Genomic DNA, 22701 nt, shown 5'->3' on the forward strand with positions numbered 1-22701 from the left:
TTAATAGTCCAGATAATGAAAGAAATACTGTGCTTAAAATGATCAGAAGGTTATTATGATAGTATAAAATGAATCATGCTTTATAATTTTCAAACTACTCTAGTACAGTAAATCCAAGACATCTTAAAATGATGTAACAACACGAAGACTTAACTTTTCCACAGTCAGTTGCCGTAACGGTAGCCTTATGAGCTCAGAGTAATTTTATAGCTGAAGTGTAATGAGCTAGATACACATAGAGTATTTCCAGTTACTGATCATAACCTATGAATGGACAGTAAACGTGAACATTTCTGGCCAGCCTTGGATATTAAATCCGCAAGAGGCTAGATGAATGCTAAAGTAATTCCTTGACAAATGCTGTCTTAACTGCAGTACTGTGGTATTCAGTTCGCTGCACATTAAGGAGAACACTGCTATTTTCATAATTGCTTTTCTTTTGTTTCTTTTGTGACTCATTTTACTTTTTTATTCTTATTGTTTTGAAATTTTATGACCTTTCAAACTGGTACAAAACTGAGCTCCAAAGAGACTCACTGTGCTAGATTATAGGTAACAGACAGTTTTTCTCTGCCATATGTTAAACATCCTCACTTTAAATTTCCTTCCATTTTGCAACTGTTATTTTATGAGGTTGATTATCAGGAACTGTTTGTCACATCTTAAGAAAATACATTCAAGAAATCTGTGTAACTTCATTAGACGTGTGTGAACCTTCTACTACTGTTTACTAACATCAGATTTCCTATTAGTTCCTTACTTCTTAAATGCACCAAAATGCTCTTAACTGCTACCCGTATACAGTGAGCACTGTGGAAATGCAGCAGCATCTGACTATAAGTAGCAAAGAACTTTTGATGTCAGCAATTAGAACTACAATTTAAAGGTAGTTCAACAAAGCAGAGCCCCCTGGACTTGCACAGGGGGAGTTTTTAATTAGGACTGCATGCTAGGGTACCGAGATGCTTTCCTTCAGAAAGAGGCGCTATTTCCACTCTCCACTTCTGTATCTGAACCCAGCTGGAATCTAACTGTCAGCACATGTGGAAGGAGAGAGCACCTGCTTTGTTAACCAGCATCTGATCAAGAACCTTGTCAAGTGGAATGATGAGGAGAAGGGAGGAAGCCAAACATGCAGAGGCACAAATCCAAGCAAACAATGCTCAGAGAGACAACAACAGGGAACAGCCCTGGTCAGCCAGACTGATCAATAAGGGTATGTGGAGCAGCAGGATGCTTGTTTCAGCCAGATCAGCTGGACAAAGACCTTATCAAAATGCAGGGAGCACCAAGCTGGACCAGCTGGTGAGTACGGGACCACTGAGCAGGTAAGAGGGCCGGGGATTCAGGCAGAGGTGTCAGACAGCCAAGGAGGCTGTGCCTATACTCGGGGATGTGCAACTGCATGTGTACTTGTGAGCACAGAGAGGAGGGGGTGTGTGCGTGGTTTCACTAGTGTACCTCCGCCCTGACAGCTGAAGGGGAGAAAGGGACTTGGCTGTTGGTACTTGAGTGAGTCCTGTATGTAGGTGCTGTTCAAGTTGGCACTGGTTGAGCAGGAAAGCAGCAGCCACATCCAACAGCCTGGGATGGAGACACCAGGTCCCAGGCTGGGCTCCAGCTGCCTGGCAAGGGGATGCCTGGCCCCAGAGCTGCAGGTGGCAGCCCCTTCTTGTAACATCCCTTCTCGCTACCTAGGTCACAGAACCTGAGACAGAAAATAGTCAGACATGGTAATGTTAGAAGTACCCATATGGATTCCAGGAAAGACACTTAAAAAATAAAATCCACCAGCAACACCTTGCATATACCTTGTCTGAGGGGAAAAGCTGAGTGGTTCTGCTTATGACAAGAACATTTTGGTTTGATCTGCCAAACACTCAAGCCTCCTCCTCAAACCCCAGCTACCTTTAGCCCAGCTTCTGACAAGAAAAGCCTGTAAATAACCTTTGTTTCCTCTTTTTCTTGTGAACATTTCATACAAACATCAATAAACTCTGCCCCAGATAACCTCTCTCATTGTTGAGAGAGGCTGCCCCCATACAGTCATTTGGGAAATCTGTCCATGAATGGTTTAGATCATCCCAGAATTTATTTCTGCCATAATGCGATGATCCTTTGAATATGCTTGCTCTTGAGGTTTTTTTGCTGTTACGTAAAATTTCTGCAGGTCGTACCACAGAGAGAGGAAGAAAGGCACAGAAGGAAAGGGTCTCTCATGACCCATCTGGACAGTGATAAGAGTTGTGGAGGGAATAGTAAAGAACTGTGGGCACGAAGGCGAGCTAGAGAGCCCATGTCCATGGGGAAAAGCCACAAGCTCAAGAGGACAGAGGGATTCTTTAGAGCTCTCTGACCAAGGGGTGCTCCAAGGTAATTGGGAGCATCAGTCAAGGCAGGCTCTTTTGTCCCAACTAAATTAAAGTGAGGTTTGGCTGTTTATTTCACTAAACAGGCTAATTTTGAACCAGAATGACAATGATTTGGGGACTCTGGTAAACAGTATGCTATAATTATCATTAATGTAATTATTAGCATACTAAATAAGAAAATTCTGATTATTGTGAAATCTTAGCAGTGAGAAGAAGGTGGTAGTGGTCATGGGAAAGTTAGAAAGCTGGACTACACGAGCTCATTTCCATGAAGGGGTAATAAAAAGCCTCTGACCAGAAATTTTATGATATAATTTGAGGTCTTAGTAACACACGATTTTTTTTTATTCTCACCTCTCTGGCAAACTGCCACCTCTCTATATACATAATTTGTATAATAGCTATTATTTCAAATAATTAATTACTATACTAAAGAGTTTTCTCTAACTTCTACTATGTTTACCTGGCACGTGTAGTCGTTAATAAGCCCCGTATCACATACAGCATTTTAAAATGGTTTATAGGAGAAAGATTTTCATAGCCCCCAGGTGCGATGCAAAACCTACATCCTTATATGTACAGCATCCAGCTGCTAACTTCTCATGGTACAGCCACGTATCCCTGGAAACACACAACAAGTTACATGCGTTATCCTTTGTATCTGAGAGAAGTCACTGTCAGCTGTTTCCAAATAAGTGAGAAAAGCCATCAAATGAACTCAATTGCCTTCTTTTCTTTTCACTTTTGCCAGTAAAGCACAGGGTATGCATTCAGGCAGCAGTAATCTTGTTCCTTATACTTCTAAAATCTGTTTTGAATAACCTTTAAATGCTCTATTAAAATGTTGGCCTTAGCAGTGACTTGCATAATTAATTAAGGTAAAATAAAGTGCTTTTATTGTCTATGTCATGTTGGGTTTGGTCCTTTCCTCTTGTTTTATGAAATACAGTATGCAGGAATATCAGATCTCTTTTTTAAAGCACCATTCACAGTATCTCCACCTTTTTAACGTATAATATGTAATTCCCCATTATGCAGAATCTTAAGTTATTACAGTCCAATCTTTCTATGGCATATTTCATTTGTTTCTCTTCTATAATAGCTATACGTTGCAGAGATGTTTCACTGAGCCATTCACGGTGATATATTTTCTTGCATAGGCGAAGATGATTTACTGCCATGGGCTATGTAATATTCCTCTCAATACATCACTCTCTATTGCTCATTCACCCGGTTCACCGTGGCTAACGGAAGTTCCTCAGCCTAAACTTACAATAATGAGGGGCGCATGATTCTGTGTTACAGAAAAATGCTGCAGCCATATGGTCAACTTCTTTTTCCCTCTCTTCAATAAACATGCTAGCAACTCCGCTTCATACTGTGGAACCTGGCAGCACACCTACTACCGTTTTAGTCATATTTTCCGGTTTGTTGGGTTGTTGGGGTTTTTTTCTCCTCTCTCACAGCTTGTTTCTTAACCAACAGCAGTCGTACGCCTTCCAGGTTGTGATTACTTTGCTCCATGCGTAGTCTCCCATGTGAGATACTACACAAGCCTTTTTTCAAAGTCCAAACACATTTTAATCAACCAGCTCCGTCCTACCTGCCACGCTGCTGTTGCTCCCAGAGATGAGCAGATTGCAGCAATGCTGCGGCCGCGCTCAGCATTTCTAATTCTGGAAGGATAATTGAGCAACAATTTTGGTGTACATCCTGCAACGTGCTCTGGGTTTACTACATTTCACAAACGTTTCATTACCGCAACATAATGCCTTTTCGGGGAAGAGTGAGTCAGCACAGCCCCACGCCGCTGTCCCTTGGCCCGACACCCGCGGGGCGCAGGCCCGGCCACCGCGGCCCGCAGCGCTCTCGGTGCCTTACGCCGTCGCTCTGAAGCAGTGTTTGCAGGCGGGGCAGCACTTATCTTAGCCAAGTGTGCCGAGGCCTTTCCCGGGGCGGCTGGGTGCCGCCGCCCCGTGCCGGAGGGAAGGAACCGGGCGGCTCCCGCCCCGCCACACACCGGCGCTGCCGCACGTGCCTCGGGGCGCTCCGTGGCGGGCGGCGCTGCCCCTCGGCGGCGGCTCCTCAGGCCCCTCAGCCCCGCCACGGCGGGGGCGAGCGCGGCCCCTCTCACGGCCGCGCAGGCTGCCGGAGCGCCCCTGCCCCGCGGCCCCACCTCGAGGGGACGCTGCGGCCGCTCGGGCGGCCCTTCCCCCCGGCCTACCCCTGCCCTGCCCTGCCCGGGGGGAGCGGCGGGCGGGCGGTGGGAGGAGCGGCCCTGCCGGAGAGCCCTGTCAGCGCGGGAGGGAGGGACCGGGGCGGGCTCCGGCGGGGTGCGCGGCCGGAGCCCGGGCACCCGGAGCGAGCGGCCGGGATGCGGTGCGGGAAGATGGCGGCGGCGCCGCCGCCAGCCGGGGCGGCGGGCGACTGGGGCGGCGTGCGGCGGCGCTGCCAGCGGCTGCTCTACTGGGTGCCGGTGCTCTTCATCTCCAGCATCCTCTGCTGGTCCTACTACGCTTATGTCACCCAGCTCTGCCTGCGTGAGTGCCGCCGCGGCGGGCGGGGGGCGCGGCGGGCTCCGGCGGGACGGGGGTGGGCGCCGCCGCCGCCCCTGCACCTGCTGGCGGAGCGCAGCCGGGCTCCTGCCGGGACGCGGCCGCGGGGCGGCGGTTACTGTTGTTCGCTGGCCCGGGGCCGCCACGCCCGCGGGCCGGGCTGGGGCTGGGGCCGGGGCCGGGGCCGGGGTCCGCGGCTGCGCCGCCTCACGCTGCCGGCCGAGGCTGGGCTGGGCTGGAGGCTGGTGGAGGGACCCGCGTCCCAGTCGGCCGCAGGTGGCCGGGGTCACGCTGTGCCTCCTCACCGCCTTGTCCCTCCGCCGCTCGGCCGCGCGTGGTCCCCAGCCCCACGCGAGGAGGCAGCCGCGCGCACGGGGGCTCTCGCGCGGGAGTTTTCCTCCGCGGCGTGTGCGGCGCGTGCGCCGTCCCATCCCATCCCGGGCAGGGGCTCCCGGTGCAGGTCGGCGTGAGCGAAGTTAGCCGCCCCTTGGCTTTCCTCCCCTGGGTGACGGCACACACGCATACACGTATGTACATACACACACGCAGGGTGCTCTGCCAGCTGATGTGGAAGCCAGAACAGGTAACACGAAATCCTCGTCTCTCCCCGTGCCGCTCTTCAGTCCTCTGGAAAATGCCCGGCTGCCAGAACTTTGTGGTCCTTCCTTGGCATCAGCGGCCTGCCGTTCATTCAGAAGTCATCCTGACTGTGCACCTTGGCGGGTCCTCGGTGTCGGGCAAATAATGAATCACGTGCTGGAGATGGGTTGTGATCTGAGTATTTCTGTGAACTTGAGCTGTTGAGCCAGAAGGAGTTATTAAATGACCAGCTCACTAGGCTCGCTGGAATTAATTTTAGGTTCAGTTGCGGTATATAGCTGGTAGAAAAACAATTTAATCTTTGAATTTTAGAGGCTGATGCACAGCGTACTGATGTTTCATGAACAGTATTATAATAATGGCACAAAGGAATACGAGTTAGCTGTTGTCTCCCCTTTCCCTTCTACTGTAGGTGAGGTTCATTGTGGCTACTGGTCATTTAGCATCTGTTTGAGGAACAGCGGTGAGGGGAAAATACCCAAGTCAAGCTGAGTGCATTTATATGCCAGTATAACTTGGCCAGACTTCAGCTATTCGTGTCGAAAATCTCAGCAGTCTGGTACCTAATTTTGGACTACTGTTTGTTGGGTTTTTTTAACAGAAGGCTGTGATCAAATTTCTGTCTCACAGATGCTTGGCTGAGCAGTTGAGACATTAAGCAAAAAATGATTGCCAGGCCTAGCACCTCTGTTTTGGAGGGAGCTGTGAAGACTTGATGTGGTTTCTATATTGGAGGTTGGCTTTTTATGTCTTCTTTTCACTAACAGCAATCAGATCTGTTAGTTTTAAATGCTGCTTTTCAACTAGAAGCTGGGTTTTGAGTTGCTGTGCCTTCATGAGAAGAGGACTAAAGTGTCTACTTCCAGCACAAGCAAGTGAGTTGTCCGGAAGGTGGTGGGAAAAACTGACAAAGCAAGCCTGGAAAGGGGAGCTGTGAGCTGACATGAGGAGGGCAAGGATGTTTCGGGTCAAAGTGACCCTATAGTTAACATCTGTCCTAACGTACACGGCGCTGTGATGCTTACACAGTACAATAGGCTTGATTTGGGCACTACTGTTTGAATGATCTACTGTATTATTTCTTCTGTGTAATTCTGTATAACAGAATTCTGAGTTTTAGCTTACCTGAAAGTGAGTACCTCTTAAGGAAATAGCATGCTTGAGTGAGTACCTCTTAAGGAAATGGCATGCTTGAAACTGGCTTCAAAGTATAGACTGTGATGCTGTAATTCCTTGAGAACCGCTCAAAGCAAAAGGCCTGTAATGGGAGGGGAGGAAGAAGGAATCCTGGGGCTCTGCTAAAACATCTTTTAGTTAATTCCTTTCTGTGGACATAGGTGATTTTTTGGTTTGTTTCTTTGTTTGTTTGTTTCATCCCACCCCCCTTCCCCATTCTGCCTGGCTCACCAGTTTCTGAATTCAGCTTAGCAGTTGTCCGCAAATTCCACTAATTCCATCTTTTATTTATATCTGGATGTTTTCCCTTGGTTTTGGCATATTAAGATAAAATAAAATTACGTCTTGTCTTACTAATGAATATTTAGTGTAAACAACAGAAGGAATAGCTAACAACTCTGAGAACGAAAGCCAACGGCAGGAATAGACTGTAAGCATTTCAGTGCTTTGAAGCCAGCCTGTCTGCTCAGTGCATCTTTTATTCCTGCAGCACTGCCTGCTAAAGAGGACGTATATAGCTGCTTATTTTACTGCATCTACTACCATTGATGCTAACGACAACGTACAGGAAACAGCGTTAACCATTGTGCAGTGGGACTCCACAGAGTTATAATGCAGGTGGTCTATTTGAGCTTTTAGTAATGAGAAAGTGTTTCAAATGTAGTATTTTGAATATTTTCTGCAATTTCAACTGAGTGTTGTAGGAGAGACATTGTATCTTTTTTTAGAAGGAAAGAAAAAGTACTAAGATGTTTCCTTTCTTCCCTAAAGCCGAGTAGTTACAATACTGAGCAGCATTCTAGAAACAAAAAGGTTTTAGAAACAGAAAAAGGAATTCACAGACTTTAACTGTAGTGTTACTATGTCTAGAGTTCTGTCTCTTATTAGTGGATTTGGTTAAGTGCTTGTGCTGCTTTAACCTTTTAAGGAAAAAGAGAAAGTTACTGAACACTAGCAAGCAGTTTTCTTCCTGCTGGTTGTAGAATACTGGAGTTAAATGTGTAAATGAATTGGTTTTAAAACACCTGACTACAAATTGCTTCTCTCTAGTTTATTGATTTATCTTGATTTTGATGGTACTGTCATCTCACAACCCCTGTCTGGCAGTAGTAATTGCCTTTTTCACCCAAATAACTTCCTCTGTGTTTAAAATTAATGGGCCTTTAAGTGTTAATCTTTAATGTGTTTATGAAAACCTGAGGGTTACAGATTTATTGTTCTTCCTCTAAAAAAGATGAGGAAATACAGGCAATGTACAGTGAGTACATTGAACTTTGACAGCTGAAGCTATTCAAATTTTGACCTAGGATATACGGAACAACAGTAACCTGAAGTGCAAATGGAATTCTTTCCTTTGGCATCCACATGTCTGTACTCAGAAAATATAAATTTAATTCAGTAAACTATATGCAAAGAAAATAATTATTCTTACGTCTTCCTTCTTGGGTGTCTCTAACTCCGGTTAGTAGAACTGTAATGGACTTGGAGTAGCTACCCACTCCATGCTTTGGGAAAGGCAGAATCAGTAGTAATATGCAGTTTCTGACAGTTGTTTGTCAGAACTGTTCTTGATGAACTTGGATGTTGAGATCCTTTTGGGGGTTTTGTTCCGTTTGTTTTATTTTCCTGCCAGTTTGTGATTTGGAATTGCATGTAAGAAGGAAAGCGTGAAAATTTGACGGTGCTGTGACAGATGTTTTTAGTGAACATACCAACTGGGCTGATGATAGGGTTATCCAATAAATAGGAATTAGTTGTATATGTTCAGTTTTGATCCATAATTACATGTCACTGATTTTAATTCTAAGGTTTTGCTCAGGGAATCCTGTCTGAAAATATAGCTTGAGTTAATAATTTTGAAGAAGGAAAATAAATTTCCTGTGGAACATAGAAACGAGCAATAAGCATTTTCTGAACTACTTCAGTGGAGGGAAAGGGAGGAACCATTGCCACCTGGTGAGTGATGTGCCTGATATGGGAAAGAGTTAGTGACTTCAGCACAGTTGAAGAGGGCGACAAGTCTGGAGAGCTTATAAACCACATATTTGTTTTTGAGGATCTGTCCACAGCTACCTTCATTATGGAACAGAAAAACATGGAATGACATCCAGCTGCTAAAGATGTTAATAGTCATGGAAGATTTTTGCTGGAGGATCAGATTGATTAATGCTGAATTGAGTTTTTGAGTCTGTGTAACATCAGTGGAATGGAATTAAAGCAGGATAAAAAGCTGCTTAATTCATCACAGTGTAGAGGCAGAATTAATGCATGCCCTGTAGGCATGGCACAGTATCATCAGAGGATCAGAAATGGGAGAAAATATGAAGATAGAAGCTGATAGAGGAAAAAAAAAGAGAGGGAGAAAAAAATAAAAAAAGATGAGGCCCAAGACTAGGTCAGCTGGATTTTGGATTTGAGCTCTTTGCTCAGTATGTTCTCCAAATGGATCAAAGGATTTATGGTACTTGCCGATCATGTCTTGTAATCACCTACGTTTTTTACAATGTACTTATATTTCTATAGCCAAATATAATATTGCAGTTGGCTGTTGTCAAATACCAGTTAAATACCCTGTCTGTAAATTGGCTGCTAAGGCAGCAATGGACTTTGGTCAAAGCAAATTTGTATTTTTATACAGTATTTTGCAAACCCTACATTTTTTCCTTTTCTGAGATCCCTGGTTACTTTATGAAAAGTTTCAAAACTGACTGCTGAAGTAAAATTGGCTTCTGAATTTGAGCCAGCAGTACTCCTGTGCGTTTCCCAAATTTCATTTGATTTCTTTCTCAGACTTTCAGAGGCGGCTGCCATTCTCCACTTCTGAAATTGAATTGAAGCCTGTGTTAAGTATGACTGATTATCTCTCTGTGTAGTGCCAAGTGTACTACCTATAGGTTTTGTGCCTTGAAATTTAAACCATGGCTTTAAGTTGAAAACATAAGGTCTGTTAGGAAGATACAATTACTTACTATATATGATTGTGTTTTCAGTTAAAGATTTAAACACTGCTTGATACATAGTGACTAGAATAGATGTTCTTGTCAGGGTGTACTCTGCTAAAAAGTATCTGGTTATACAGCTTCTCTAGAAGTAGTCTTTGCTCTGCAGTTAGTCCTTGTGACTTACAAAGTAAACGGGAAGTTTGTAAAGAAGAGCTATTCAATTCTTAGTCATAGTCAAATCAAAAGGAGTGGGTTTGTGTGCTTAACTTGAAAGGTACCAAATAGCAGCTTGCTGCTCAGTAGGTGGGCAGTAACGTAGTTTGATGGGCACAGGGTTAAAATGAATTTACTGAAACATTCACAAATATTGTCAAATCCAAATGTATGGGTTATTGATGACTACTTACGCCAACCTTAAATCTCCAAGAAATACTTCTGTTACTTTTGTTCTGAAGCGAAGCACTGGTGGCAAAGTCTTGGTGGTGTTTATTGCAAGCACTGATACTGCAGACAACAATAGAACACTTACAACTATAAAACATTTGTATGTGTAGAGAGCTGAGTTAAATGGCATCTATAGATCAGTGGCTTAGAGCTTCAGATATGCTATAAAGATAAAATACACTCTTAGTTTTGTGAATCAGGTCCAAGATATTAAAATGTGTAAAAGTTTGAGAGAAACAGCTATTTATGGATGTGGCTGCAGAGTCTCTGAATCAGATGTATCTTATGTTCCCATTCCAAAGTTTTAAGTATTTAAAAAATATGCATAAAATATGGAAGCAAGAATTTTTATATTCACTTCCATCAAAGCTGCTTTTAAAAACAACCGTTTCTCTAGTCTTTTTTCTCTTTTTTTTTTTTTTATTTTTTTATTTATTCCCCCTCCTGCCCCCCCCCCCCCCCCCCCCCCCCCAATCTAACCATTACATTTACTGTTAAGGAACTTTGATTTTGAGTTTAAAAGTCAAGCAAAATTTAATATTAGAAAACGAATGCAAATTCTTTACATGGATTTTTATCTTCCAGAATCTTTGGGGGGTTTTGGTAGCAATGTGTCTTACCACGTCTGTAGCTACATGGAGACAGATGCCTACTTAATTTTTTCCATGGGTGAGTGAGAATAAAGATTTCTAGAGAAAATTAGCCATAGTTAAAGAAGTGGGAAATCCATTTCTGTCACTGAATTAAGGTCTGACCCAGTGCAAGGTGCCTAGCAATGTAGCTCCTCTTGGCAAACTGATTTGGTGATGGAGTGGTAGCAGGCCGTTTTGAGATATTGTGGTGCCTCTTTGCTTGCCAAGGCAGCATTCCTAGTGCTGCATTGGTTGTCTCCCAGTGAGGAAGACTACCAGCAAGTGTGGGATGAATCCCCCAAGCTTCTCTGGGTGTCCTTTCCATCCTGGATTTTTTCCTGTCTTTTGTAACACAACTTTCTGTCCTCAGTCACTGTTGTTTTTTGCAAGGGCAGGCAGTTTAGCAGCATTGACTACTGAATGTGCTGTTCCTGATTCTGGCTGCCTGCAGCTCAGGGCAAGCAGGGAATGATGTTTCTGGCTCAGGAAATTGGCACCTACATTGGCTGAAGTCCCGCATATGTCCCAGCCTGATCCCTGGTTCTGATGAGCACCGTCTGCAAGCTGTGTGATGAAACAGAGAGGCTCTAATTATGTGATAGTCTGCTAGTGGCTATAACTGTAAATGGCATCCTGATGCTTTAGCAGTGGAAGGCTGATTCTTAATGAAATTGGTCCCTGCAGTAGCTCAGGCAAACAGAACTGTAACTTTTTAATGATTTCTTGAAGACAGGTCATGGTTTTATAATTATCTCCATCTCTAAATGTATGGGAGTATCATTCCATTCCTCTCTCAATCAGTTTTACCTTGTTTTCTCCCTGATCATAGAAATTGCTTAACAGTTGGGATTGGTGTGTCCTTGGTGTTTATTTTAGTCATTATAGACATAAATGCTTTTTACCCTTATTATTTGTATGCTATTGGACTACCAGTAAGTGAATTTGCAGCGTGTAAGCTGATATTTATTAATGACAGGATGCACAGTCTGACCTACTTTTCTGTGCACTACCAGCAGTGAATATAACCCCTTGGAAGAGAAATGAGAAAACTGCCAGGAAAGACTGGTATAAATGATTCACAGTAGACTATATCATCAAATACTATTGAATAATATAGCTAAGCTGTATCACTGAATCTACTGAAAAATGTAAAATTTGTTTTAAATAAATACATCACGTGCTGTTCAGAAAGTGGGGAAACGTTTCTTTGATCAAATCCAAAATTAAAGGAGGGGTTTTTTTTTATGTTAGAAAGTTATTTTCCATGCACTTAAATAGTGTGATTTTAGAATTATAAGCATCTGGTGGTTATCCTAAAATGTCTTTGTATCATGGTCATTCTATAAATAGAGAAAGTTTAATTTTTAAGAGAAATTTAAGAGATAGTATGATTTATAAGAGGTTTTTTGTTTGTTTGCTTTTTCGTATTTTGTTTTCTGCTGGTCAATTCTGCTACAATTGTGAAAAAACAAAGAAACAAACAGAAAACAAAACCAAACGAAATGAACCAAAAAAACCCCTTTATTTCCTCCCTGGTCCTGTGTTATTGCAGATGTCTGTCCAATAGTTTCCCACACATTATACCTCCTTCATGGAGCCTTCATCAAAGGTGATTTAAAAAGGCACAAGCAGGAGGAGTAGTACTTCACTTTGTGAAAAGCTGCAGGTTGTTGGATATCTTGGATGTTCCCCTGTGTCACCAGCGCAGCCAGTCTCCTTGTAAACACCAGCTGCAGTAAATGTGGAGAAAAAAAGATGATAAGATCGAAGATACTTGACATCTCTGTTCAGCCTTGCCTCTTCTATTTCGGTGTCTTACAGCAGTTGCAACTCAGGAGCTTATGAAATAACTCTAAGTTATATTCAGGTGGTAAAAGAGATTAAAATGACAACAAGATGTATCAAAAAACCCTAGTTCTCACTCTGCTGGGATTAACTGGACATCTTTGGGCATTTGCGTTTTAGCCTTCATGGTCTGCAGCTCCTGACTGTCAGGAGCACTTTGCTTCCAAGCTAGACGCCGCAAAAGCTGAAAAGACAGTCCACCATGCAGGTGCAGATGCCAGAGAGTGCATTTGTCTCAGAGGTGAACAGAAGATTTGAAAAGCTGTAGGCTTGCAGTCAGTTAGAAGTTATTAAATCATGGATTTATTAGTTGTGTTGGTCCACTTACAGACATGTGGAAAAGTTAAAAGTCTCAAGCACGTTAATTAAGAAATTTTATCCAGCGTTAAGGGGGAAGAAATATGACAGCTGCTTTCACAGCAATGTTCTATGCCATTCCCATGTTTGGAGAGAAAAATACCCCAAAATGTTGTGAAAGGTTGGTTAGGTAGATTTTAGTTTGAAATTGGTGATTCTGCAGTGTATGCTTGGCTATGGGTTTGTAATTAGCAGAGAGCAGTTACTCCAAGAAGACTGGCAAAATTTCTGCACACCTTGCTGACCATACAAGGAGGAAGAAAATCAGAATTTTGAGTAGTGGCTAGTTTGTCCTAATCTGAGAGCTCCAGCACTTTTAGATTACATATCAGCTCTCAAGATGTCTTCTTTTTTTTTCTGGTGAATGACTGTTTACCTACAATTTTACAGTTCTTGTGCATTATTGTACTGCAGCATTTCTGCTTCTCCGAGTCAAATGTATATACATGTTCCATCAGCTTCTCTCCTGCAGTTGTCTAGATGGATATTCAGCTTACCAAGTTCTAAAGATTTCTCTTAGCTGAACTAGAAAACTGAGGGCAGAATAGAGTTTTTTTTTACAGTGGTTTATGCAACTTCTGTGGCGTCTTTCTGGTTTTTGTAAAGATCTTTCTAAACACAGTTATTTACCATCTTCCCTCAGGTAAGGTAGATGCTCTTTTTGCTAGAGCTATAGTCAGATCTCCATTTTACTAGACCTATTTTAGGATTATAGTTGTGGAATAATTCATTTGTATTTGAGAGGACCTTAGCTCATCTAGTCCCACCTCCTAATCAAAGCAGGGTTAGATGTGAGGTCAGGCCAGGCTGTTCAGGGTTTTGTCTGGCTGTGGCTTGAAAAGCTCCAGAGATGGAGCCTGTACAACATGGCTGGGCAGCTTGCTCCACTGGTGGACTGTTCTCATGGTGGAAAAGTGTTCCCTTGTGTCAAATCTGATCCTCTTGTTTCAACTTATACATGCTGGCTCTTGTCCTTCCACCCTGTCCCATTATGAAGAACCCAACTGTCTCGACCTCCTTGATGCCTCCCTGGAGGTCCTGTTAGGTCCTCCCAAAGTTATGTCTTATGCGGGCTGAACAAGCCCTGGCCATGCAGCCTCTGCTTAGAGGATGAGTGATCTGGTCCCTACCAGCTTGGTTGCTTTCCCCAGGACTTATGTTGTACTGGGGGGCCCAAAGCCCCACGATGTTCTGGTTGTGGTCTAATGAATGCTGCGTCGAGGGGGATAAGCCCTTCCCTTCCCAGGCTGTACCTCTGCTAATGCAGCCCAGGAGGCTGGTGGCCCTCTCAGCTGCCCAGGTGCTGCCCACCAGCACCCCCACGTCCTCTTCCACGGAGCTGCTCCACCCAGCAGTCCCCAGGCTGTATCGTTGCAGGGGGTTGTTTCTTTACAGGTGCAGGATTTGGCCTTTGCCCTCGCTGAATTTTGTAAGGGTCCTGCTGGCCCACTCCTCCAGCCTGTCTGGGTCCATCTGGATGGCAGCCCTGCACACAAGCATTTCAGCTGGTGTCCCCTGGGTGGTGTCACCTATAAACTTGATGAGTGTTTGCTCTTCCAGAGCATTAGTTAAGGTGTTGAGCAGCGCTGGCCCCACAGTACATTCTGGGACTGTGCTGGATCTCATTAGTGACTTTCACTCTATCAACAAGGCCTAAGTTTAATACATCAAAGTAGGATGGCGTGGCTGCTTGGCCTTTCAGTAGGAGTTGCCTTGTGGCCGCTGTTTGAAGACCAGCCTTGTGCAGCCATTTTTATTAGGAAAGCAAGAGTGGATGAGAGATCCATATAGGTACTCTCCTCTCGCTCACAGCTGTAGGTGCCAGTATATTACGGTTTTTAGGCCTCTTAATTGGGATGGATAAATGTGTGGTGGAGTGGTTTGGGTGGAAAGGGAAGAGCACCATGAGGTTTTGATCACTTCGGAGTTTCTGATCTTTCAGAGATATCTGTTGTGGGGTGGTTAGTTTTTTTTAAGTAATGTAACCAAGAGTGGAATATAGGTGTAAGAAAAAGATATATTATTTTTCATAAATGCAGTGACTGATACATGATACCAGTGTACTCCATGTCTGACATATTTGCATCTTTCTTACTCTCTTACTATCCCTGAATCCTGTAATCTGTAGGCAGTTTCTTAAAGGAAATGCAGCTTTTGTCTACTTTAAATTTTTATGCCTTAGCAATCTAAAGTATCAAAAAGTACTGCTGTCAAAACCAGTTCTGGAGTCTGACACCTCCACCTCAAGAACGGAATGAACAGTAAAACCTGTACAACCTCAGTTAAAGAAGTTACTGTTCTTCAGAGGTGGCTTTTCTTGGGGCTAAGCTTGGGCAGCATTAGATAGATGAAGGTGCTAGTTCTCAGGAACCAAGCCTGGGAATGGGAGCTAAAATACCTTGTAAGCAATTGGTATTGTCTACCTATTTTTGTGATGAATGTACACAGCATAAAAGCTTGATGGTGTGGCTTTCTGTCTTTGGTTGAAAAACAAAAGTTCAAGATATTCAGTTATGTCATTTGCTATTTAAACATCATTTTTATGCTTTCCTTTTTTCTCATTTTTCAGTGACAATGGCAAATATTGGAGAAAAAGGTAAGATTTTTATTAGCTGTTTATAAGTGGGATTTATATATCAGGGCAATATAGTAGCTTACTGGTAGAACTGAGATACAGACCTAACCTGTTTTAAATAAGTGTATATTTTGTGTTCCTCAGCTCCTTTTATTATCCTGCTGTTCCTGAATATTGCTTTCACCATTCCAAATAAAGATGAGAAAAATTAGAACTTTGTACTCTTCTTACTGGCTTTCTGAAGTGTCAATTAAAATAATCCTTATATTCTGGTTTTAAAAATTTTTCTTCATAACAAGGAAAACTCTTGTAAAACCAGGACTTCTAAAGGTGAGCAAGGTGCATGTTGCACTCTGCACAAACTTAACTGGGAGGTGAATTTTTTCTGCAGTTTCTTTTTAACCAGCATCTTTGAAGAAACAGAAGAATCCTTCAGATACCTAACCTTTTCAAAAATAATAAAACTACCTGATTAGCTGTTATGAGAGCTTCTACCCCAAGACTGTAGCATGTTTAGATTGCTTTTGCAGATAATATTTTAATACTACAGCACAACATGGAAATGTGAAGTGTGAGGCTGTGGAGCTTTTGGAGGGAAGGGGTTGGGGGTTAGGAGGCAAACTATGCTTTTTTATACTTGTGTAATTCCATCAGGTTTTATTAAGTCATTTACGACTCCCTCACTTAGAAAAAGTAGTTCCCAATTAAGAAATACTTGCTTGAAAAACTTTTTTCAGTTCAGTGATCTCTTCCCCCTTATGAGTGCATAAGTTTATCTGCAAACTTCATCACCTGCAGGCTTAGAAATAATTCTAGTTTCTTGCTGCTCCGTAGTGTGTGGGGGAGATCAGCAAAATGCATTGGGGAACTGTAAATTTCCTTATTTTTAGCTGCTCAAACCTTGGTGAGCTTCAGCCAGTCAGGAGAATTTTACCCTGGCTGTACTTCTGCCCTAAGTGTTTTCAGGGATGAAAACTGAGCAAATGGGGCTCAGCCCTACTACAGGTTGCTGCAAACTTCCAGACAGCTCTAGCTACGCTAGCTATTTGTAAATGGGTTGCCTTCAAGCAAGGGATACAGTGGTTGGTTGGTTGGTTGGTTGGTTGGTTGGTTGCTTGGTGGGGCTGGTTTTTTTTTCCAGAAAAAGTATAAAACTGGATTTCTGCCTAAGGAGCTGCGGATAGCTCTTATTTATCTGTCTTAAGGGAACTGAGGTTCATATGTTGGATTCTCAACACCCACAGACCCAGCGGAGCAGCTAGGGAACCTAGGGTTTCCATTGTGGTGCAGGGAAACTGGTTTGTAGGTAACCTGGGAGAAGTGACCAGTTGGGACCTGCGCCAGGTTGGAAGACAGATGCAAGAGCAAGCAAGAAGAGCTTAAGTTGTGTGCAGACTTTAATGGGGAAACATGGGATAATGTCTTTAGGCTAGAATTCTTCCTCCAGTAGTCTTTTTATTTTAATGTATGAAAAAGGAATTTTCTTGTCAATCTCAGTTACCATTATTCTTACAACAATAAAATATAGATGCAGATTAGTAAATGCGTAGTGTACAGAACTGGTGTAACTTGCCCTAGCTTGCCCTCACTTTATGCCATGAATATACTGTTGTTTTAAAAGTACCGATTTTTGAGTTTGAGTAAATCAGCTTTTTTTTAGAGTTGACAGAAATATTCTCATTAAAATGTAGACTGTTCCTGCCAGACGCTTGCAATAACAACATGGTCATTTAGTGTATTGTGCTTGATGTGGAGACCAGTTCTATCACTTATACTGATGAGATTTTTTTCAGTTTATAGACATGGCATATGGCTTTTTTCCCCTGTCATCCCAAAAGCTTTGTACAGTGTTGCTCCTCAGATTTCGTTAGCTTTTGTTTATTAATTTTTTAACTGCCTAGTGACTAAGAATAAATATTTACTGTGTTGCTGCTTTTTTGAGTAAACAAACTTCAACACCAGGAGCATTTATTCAGCGTTACTTTTGAGGCAAAATTACCAAAAATAAGAACATGCTGAGCTACTGTTCCTGTATTTATACACACCATCATGCATGTGCTATGGAAAATTCTCTAGCACTGCATAGCATTACATATATAAAAACATGGGCTAACAATATGAGGGCAGTATATCAGATTGTGTAGTGAAAGTACATGTTTCCCTTTATGATTTCTTTGACTACCCTGCAAATTAAGTTATATAAAGACTATTTGACCATGTAGCTTCCTTATAATCTTGAATTGTCTGTGATCTGAGTTCATCTGTATAGCAGGGAAATATTTTTCACTGTTGCTTTCCTAGCTGTCCTTTATTTGCTGCTTCCCTGACTGAGGAAGAAAAATCCAAGGAAATACTCTTCCTTGTGCGTTAGAGCAAGTTAATCAGGGGATATGAGTTTTGGATTCACTATTTACTGGAGTGAATTGCTTAGTACAGTAAGAGGTTTCAATGGAAACACCTACCCATCCGTGGCAGGCTGTTTGGAAAAGTTAATGTTACCTTCTATATTCTAGTAAAACTACTCATCATGGTAAATGTTGATTGGCATCTATTTTAAAAAAATCTAAGAATAAATCAGTGGCTGTGAAGAATATAAAGTGGTGAATGAACATTTGAATGTAAAGAACCTGCAGGTTTTTAAAAACCACCCTACTTACTGTCCTCCCTCTTAAGCATCCAGCAAAACAAATTAACTGGTTATGGTTACTGCTTAGGTGTTGTATGCATATCCACTCAAAGGCTCCCCTTGCTCTAGTATTTCTTTAGGTAGCTATACTTCTTTCAGGTGGGGGTGGGTCGGGGTGTGTGTGGAGGTGTTGGTGGGTTTTTTGTTTGTTTGGGGGTTTTTGCATGGCTAGCAGTCTCCCTACATGGCTTATAAAGCTAAAAAGCAGAGATGCATCAGTTAAGTAGTATTTAACAAATGCATAAAGGGAGAGTGCTTGCTAAATGATTATGGGACTCTAATAGGCTATTAACCATTCCCTTCAAACTTTTGTAATACATGTAGCCTGTATCATGAGTTTCCCCACACAGTCTGTATTTGTCTCATGTAAAGTTGCAGTGCAGTATTTTTGTTGCAAAGCTTTTGCAGAGCCTCTGTATCTTACATCTGTTGGAGTAACTATTTGTGATATGTACAGCATCCATTTGTAAGTACTATAATATCGCTGGTCTGTTTGTATTAATTCTGTTCCTTTTTGATTTTAGTTGTGTGCCTGGTTGCTTACCACATATTTTTCATGCTGTTCGTCTGGTCATATTGGAAAACAATCTTTACGCTACCAATGAATCCTTCAAAAGAAGTAAGATAAACTTAAATTTTGTTTCTGAAATAGACTAATCAAATGCCGGATTTTGTAGTATTTGAGTAACTTAGACTCTGATCTCATGTAGTTTTACGCTGTGTAGAAAAATACAGATGGTAGTTACAGCTTCTTAGTAGAAGTAAGTCAGATTGCGAACAGTGTAATGACCAAGACAAAAAAAAATTACACCTTCTCAAAGTTTTAAAGGTTTTTTAATATCATTTTAAAATTAGATAATATTCATGATATTAAGAAGAAAAAACCTCTCCACTTGAAAATATGAGTTACTTGAACTAGCAGCTTAAATCTTTGCATGGGAATATAGTACTTTTGTGTGGGGGAAAAAATGTATTTCTGTGCGTTTAAGACTTATATTGCCTGTCAGCATCTGTCTATTGTCCTCTGAATGAAAGCTTCCTCATCTGTTTTGGTATGAAGGAACTTGGGGGCTGTGGTATGAGCATACAACAGGTAAGCTGATGCTGGGAAGCCACAAATGGCTAAGCACGACGAGACCTAGTATAGTACAGCTGCATGGAAAAGAGATCTGAGTAAATGTATACCCCAAGTCTTAAGTCCAGCTTGTACAGAAGTGTTAAAGAAGGATCCAGTTGCTTTGGAGAATATTAAGGTACAAAACCAAGTTCAACATGATGTAGCCTCAAGATAATTGCTTTTAGTACAGTATTGTTTATTTTTAATTTTAATTTCACGTTCTTTCTAATATTAAAAAAAAAAAAAGAAAAAGAAAACGGTCAGTAGCCTTGATGAAAATCCTCCCCATGCAGCTTGGTACAACCAGCATAACTTCTTGGCCTCTTCCATCCTGTCTTTGTACAGAAACCCCACAATCCTCAGTAGGTGCAAATTTACACAACCTCTGATGTCAAAATGAATCATGCTACGGCTGCTCTGAAGTTTGAAATATCCACAAAGCCAATACTTATTTTGACATGGACTCATAACTCTAGCTCACGTAACTACCATGTCAACACAAAATAAATAGCTTGTGATTTCTACTGTCTGTTGTGCACAGGTTCTTTTCTGAATAGTTTTCATTCACTAATAAGATATGTAATTGTGGAAACAAGTAAATAATTCAAAGTAATTGGCAGCTTCCTTGAATTTCACACTGCAGTCTTTAATACAGCTAGAGGAAGAGAGGAGCACAATAAAAAGATAATTGGAAGGGTTTTCAAATCACGGGGCTGATGCCAATAAAAGACTCCCAAAACATTTTGACAAATCCTTAGTAATTATAGTGGGATTCCAAAGCCATCATACAATGCTACTGAGGAACTTCAAATGGGATATTAAAAGTATTTAAGTTGGGTAATAGAAAGCAATGTGTAGTGTTTCTGTGTTCTTTGAATTTACACAATGTTGCTGGCAGTAAGTGACATCTTTGTTGTTCCATGTCTTTTTCCTAATCTACTAAAGCAGTATTTTTAAAATTTAATTAGGGTATTTTGTAATGTTAAGTTACTGCTTGGCTTTCAGTTCTAGAATGAAGTCTCTAAATGTAAAAGGATGTATATTCAGCTTAACTGAACTGACTTACCAACTATAGCAAATACTGGTTTGAAGACTGAAAACCAGATAAATATTCTGCATTTTGTTTTCATGAATACTACAGCTGGTAAAAACCACATAGCCTGTGTATTTTTTTTTCTCTTATTTCAACTTTTTACACGTATGAAAAGCACTAAAGTTCTGGCTGCAGTTTATCTTTAAAAGACTTTGAGGGACTTCACTTTAGTGTGTGCCTTTCTATACCTGTGTGTACCAGCTATATACAGGCATTGCATGAAGGTGGAAGAGAAGATGGGTTTCCCAGGCAGGAAGGTTTTGTAGACTTAGGACTACTCTGAGAACCAAATCAAAATGATGGAGCAATAGCTCTGTGTACATCAAACAGGAAACATTAAGGAAAAAAAGTATTCTGAACTAAGTTTCTGCAGTGAGAAATCCTATGTATCCTAATGTAAATCAATTCAGATGTTGGCAAGAGTGTGTTCTTGCTGGGGAAAAAGTGAAAGGTGACCTGAGAAACTCACAGTAAACAGTGAACCTCCAGCTTCTGCTGAAAGATTGTGAACTTTGTCAGAAAGGTAGACTGGTGCTTCCTCTATGGAGGTGAGAATAGGCTCCTAACTGTATGTTTCTTCTTAGTTTTACATGCATCACTTTCATTTAGGAAAAAAAATAATATTATTGTAATAACTAGCCTTTCTGTAGACATAAATGCTACACAGAGAGGGCTTCTGTTTCAAGTACAGGTCAGAGACAGGCACTCTTCCTGCCAAATACAAAGTTCTTTTCAGAGGTGATTTGGTATCCTGTTTCTCTGATGGAGATACCAAAGACTTCTGTATCTGCCTGTTTCTAGAAGCTACAGTGACAAAGCTGACTATGTTGCTGTGTTGCAGAGGACTTTCAGAGTATAAGAAATCTGGACTACTTCATTTATACCGTGCATCTCTTTCAGTAATTTTTACCCTCTCAGCTCTTACTAGAGCAATGTTTGTTGTTGCCATTTTGGGCAGTGACAGAAATTGTCCTTTTATTCAGGAAGATGTTAAGCCGTGGTTATTCTGTCAAACAGGACACCCATCTCTTCCTTCTCTCAGCCATCTCTGAAGTAAAAACACACGCTAAGACCTGCATGAAGAGAACAGCAACTCTCCAGTGGCAAAGAATAAAAGGGAGGATGACAGACACCAGAAGAGAAATAAAACTATCTTTTCTGCTATTACTAGTAGTGTATTTTATTTCAGTTAAAGACTGACATACCTCACTTATATTCACTAGCTAATATTTAGTATTACAGAATTAAATCAACTGACCTTTCAAAGTAATGGTAAGCTCTTGATCCTCTTCTTAAACAGTGTCACTTACTACTTCTGGAAGCATTCAGCATTGCATCAATACCAAATCAGAAATAATCTTAATTTTGTCTTCGGTTGCCATAAACAAATTAGTGGTATTAGGAACACAGGTTATTTGCTGTAATACCTTGTAGATGCTAATAATCCATCTTTATATAATGAATATTTATGTCTCTTTACATCTCCATAGCTACTTAATTTAACTTGAGATTTGCTAACATATCTTTGATTTTTAAAATTATTCCAGTTTCATCTATCATACTCAGACAAGGAGTCCCTAGAGAGAGAGCCTAGAGGTGAATCCCAGCAAGAAGTCTTAAGACGGGCAGCCAAGGATCTTCCTATCTATACACGGACAATGTCTGGAGGTAAATAGGTGTTCAGGGGACCATCAAAGGCAGGGTCTTGATGTGCTACCTAAACTAATAAAATAAAAAAATTCAAGGGTTTGGATTGTAGGGAAGAATTGCTTTTTATACTTCATAAAATAACAAAGTGACCCAAGAACTTAACTTTAATGTAGTTTTATGCAGCTACATTTACTCAGTTGAAAAATTGTTGGAAAGTAAATTGCTGCATACAATTTAAGATTTCAAAATGCAGTGACAATGCCTTGCTAAGTGTTTGCAAACTGACACGAACAGATAGCTTGTAGTACTAACAAACTACAGCAGAGGCCTTAGCAGTGTTTAACTGCATAGATTTCTTCTTATATATGTTAAAAAAATTAAATTAATCACTCTCTGCATGTCATGTATCGGTAGATAGATCACAGTAAGAAACTTATCGGTTTACTTGCTGGTTGTTCAGTTGCAAGACCAAAAATTCTTCCAAACGAAGAGTTAATCCTAACCTACTGATATTGTAAATTTGTGAATGCTGGCTAGCTAAGCAAATCCAAGAGATAATCTTATATAGTAGATTAAATCTGTTAGAATAATAGCTTAAAATAGCTATATTGTTGAACAGTCTTTAAAGGTTTTCCAGTCTAGTGAGGGTTTTGTGAG

General features: G+C 41.5%; 1 protein-coding gene across 2 annotated transcripts in view; it reads left to right on the forward strand.

Annotated features, from left to right (window-relative positions):
• Positions 1 to 4687: 4687 nt before the first annotated feature.
• The window catches only part of ZDHHC2 (zinc finger DHHC-type palmitoyltransferase 2), a 35793-nt gene continuing 17779 nt past the window's right edge, over positions 4688 to 22701 (forward strand). For both annotated transcript variants that reach the window (XM_055796907.1, XM_055796908.1), the window contains exons 1-4: positions 4688 to 4912; positions 15493 to 15519; positions 18709 to 18803; positions 21942 to 22062. In XM_055796907.1, coding sequence (XP_055652882.1) covers positions 4747 to 4912; positions 15493 to 15519; positions 18709 to 18803; positions 21942 to 22062 — 409 coding nt within the window. In that variant the 5' untranslated portion in view covers positions 4688 to 4746. The remainder of the gene's footprint in view (positions 4913 to 15492; positions 15520 to 18708; positions 18804 to 21941; positions 22063 to 22701) is intronic.

The sequence above is a fragment of the Falco peregrinus genome, chromosome 2, assembly GCF_023634155.1.
Source record: "Falco peregrinus isolate bFalPer1 chromosome 2, bFalPer1.pri, whole genome shotgun sequence".
NCBI classification, from domain to species: domain Eukaryota; kingdom Metazoa; phylum Chordata; class Aves; order Falconiformes; family Falconidae; genus Falco; species Falco peregrinus.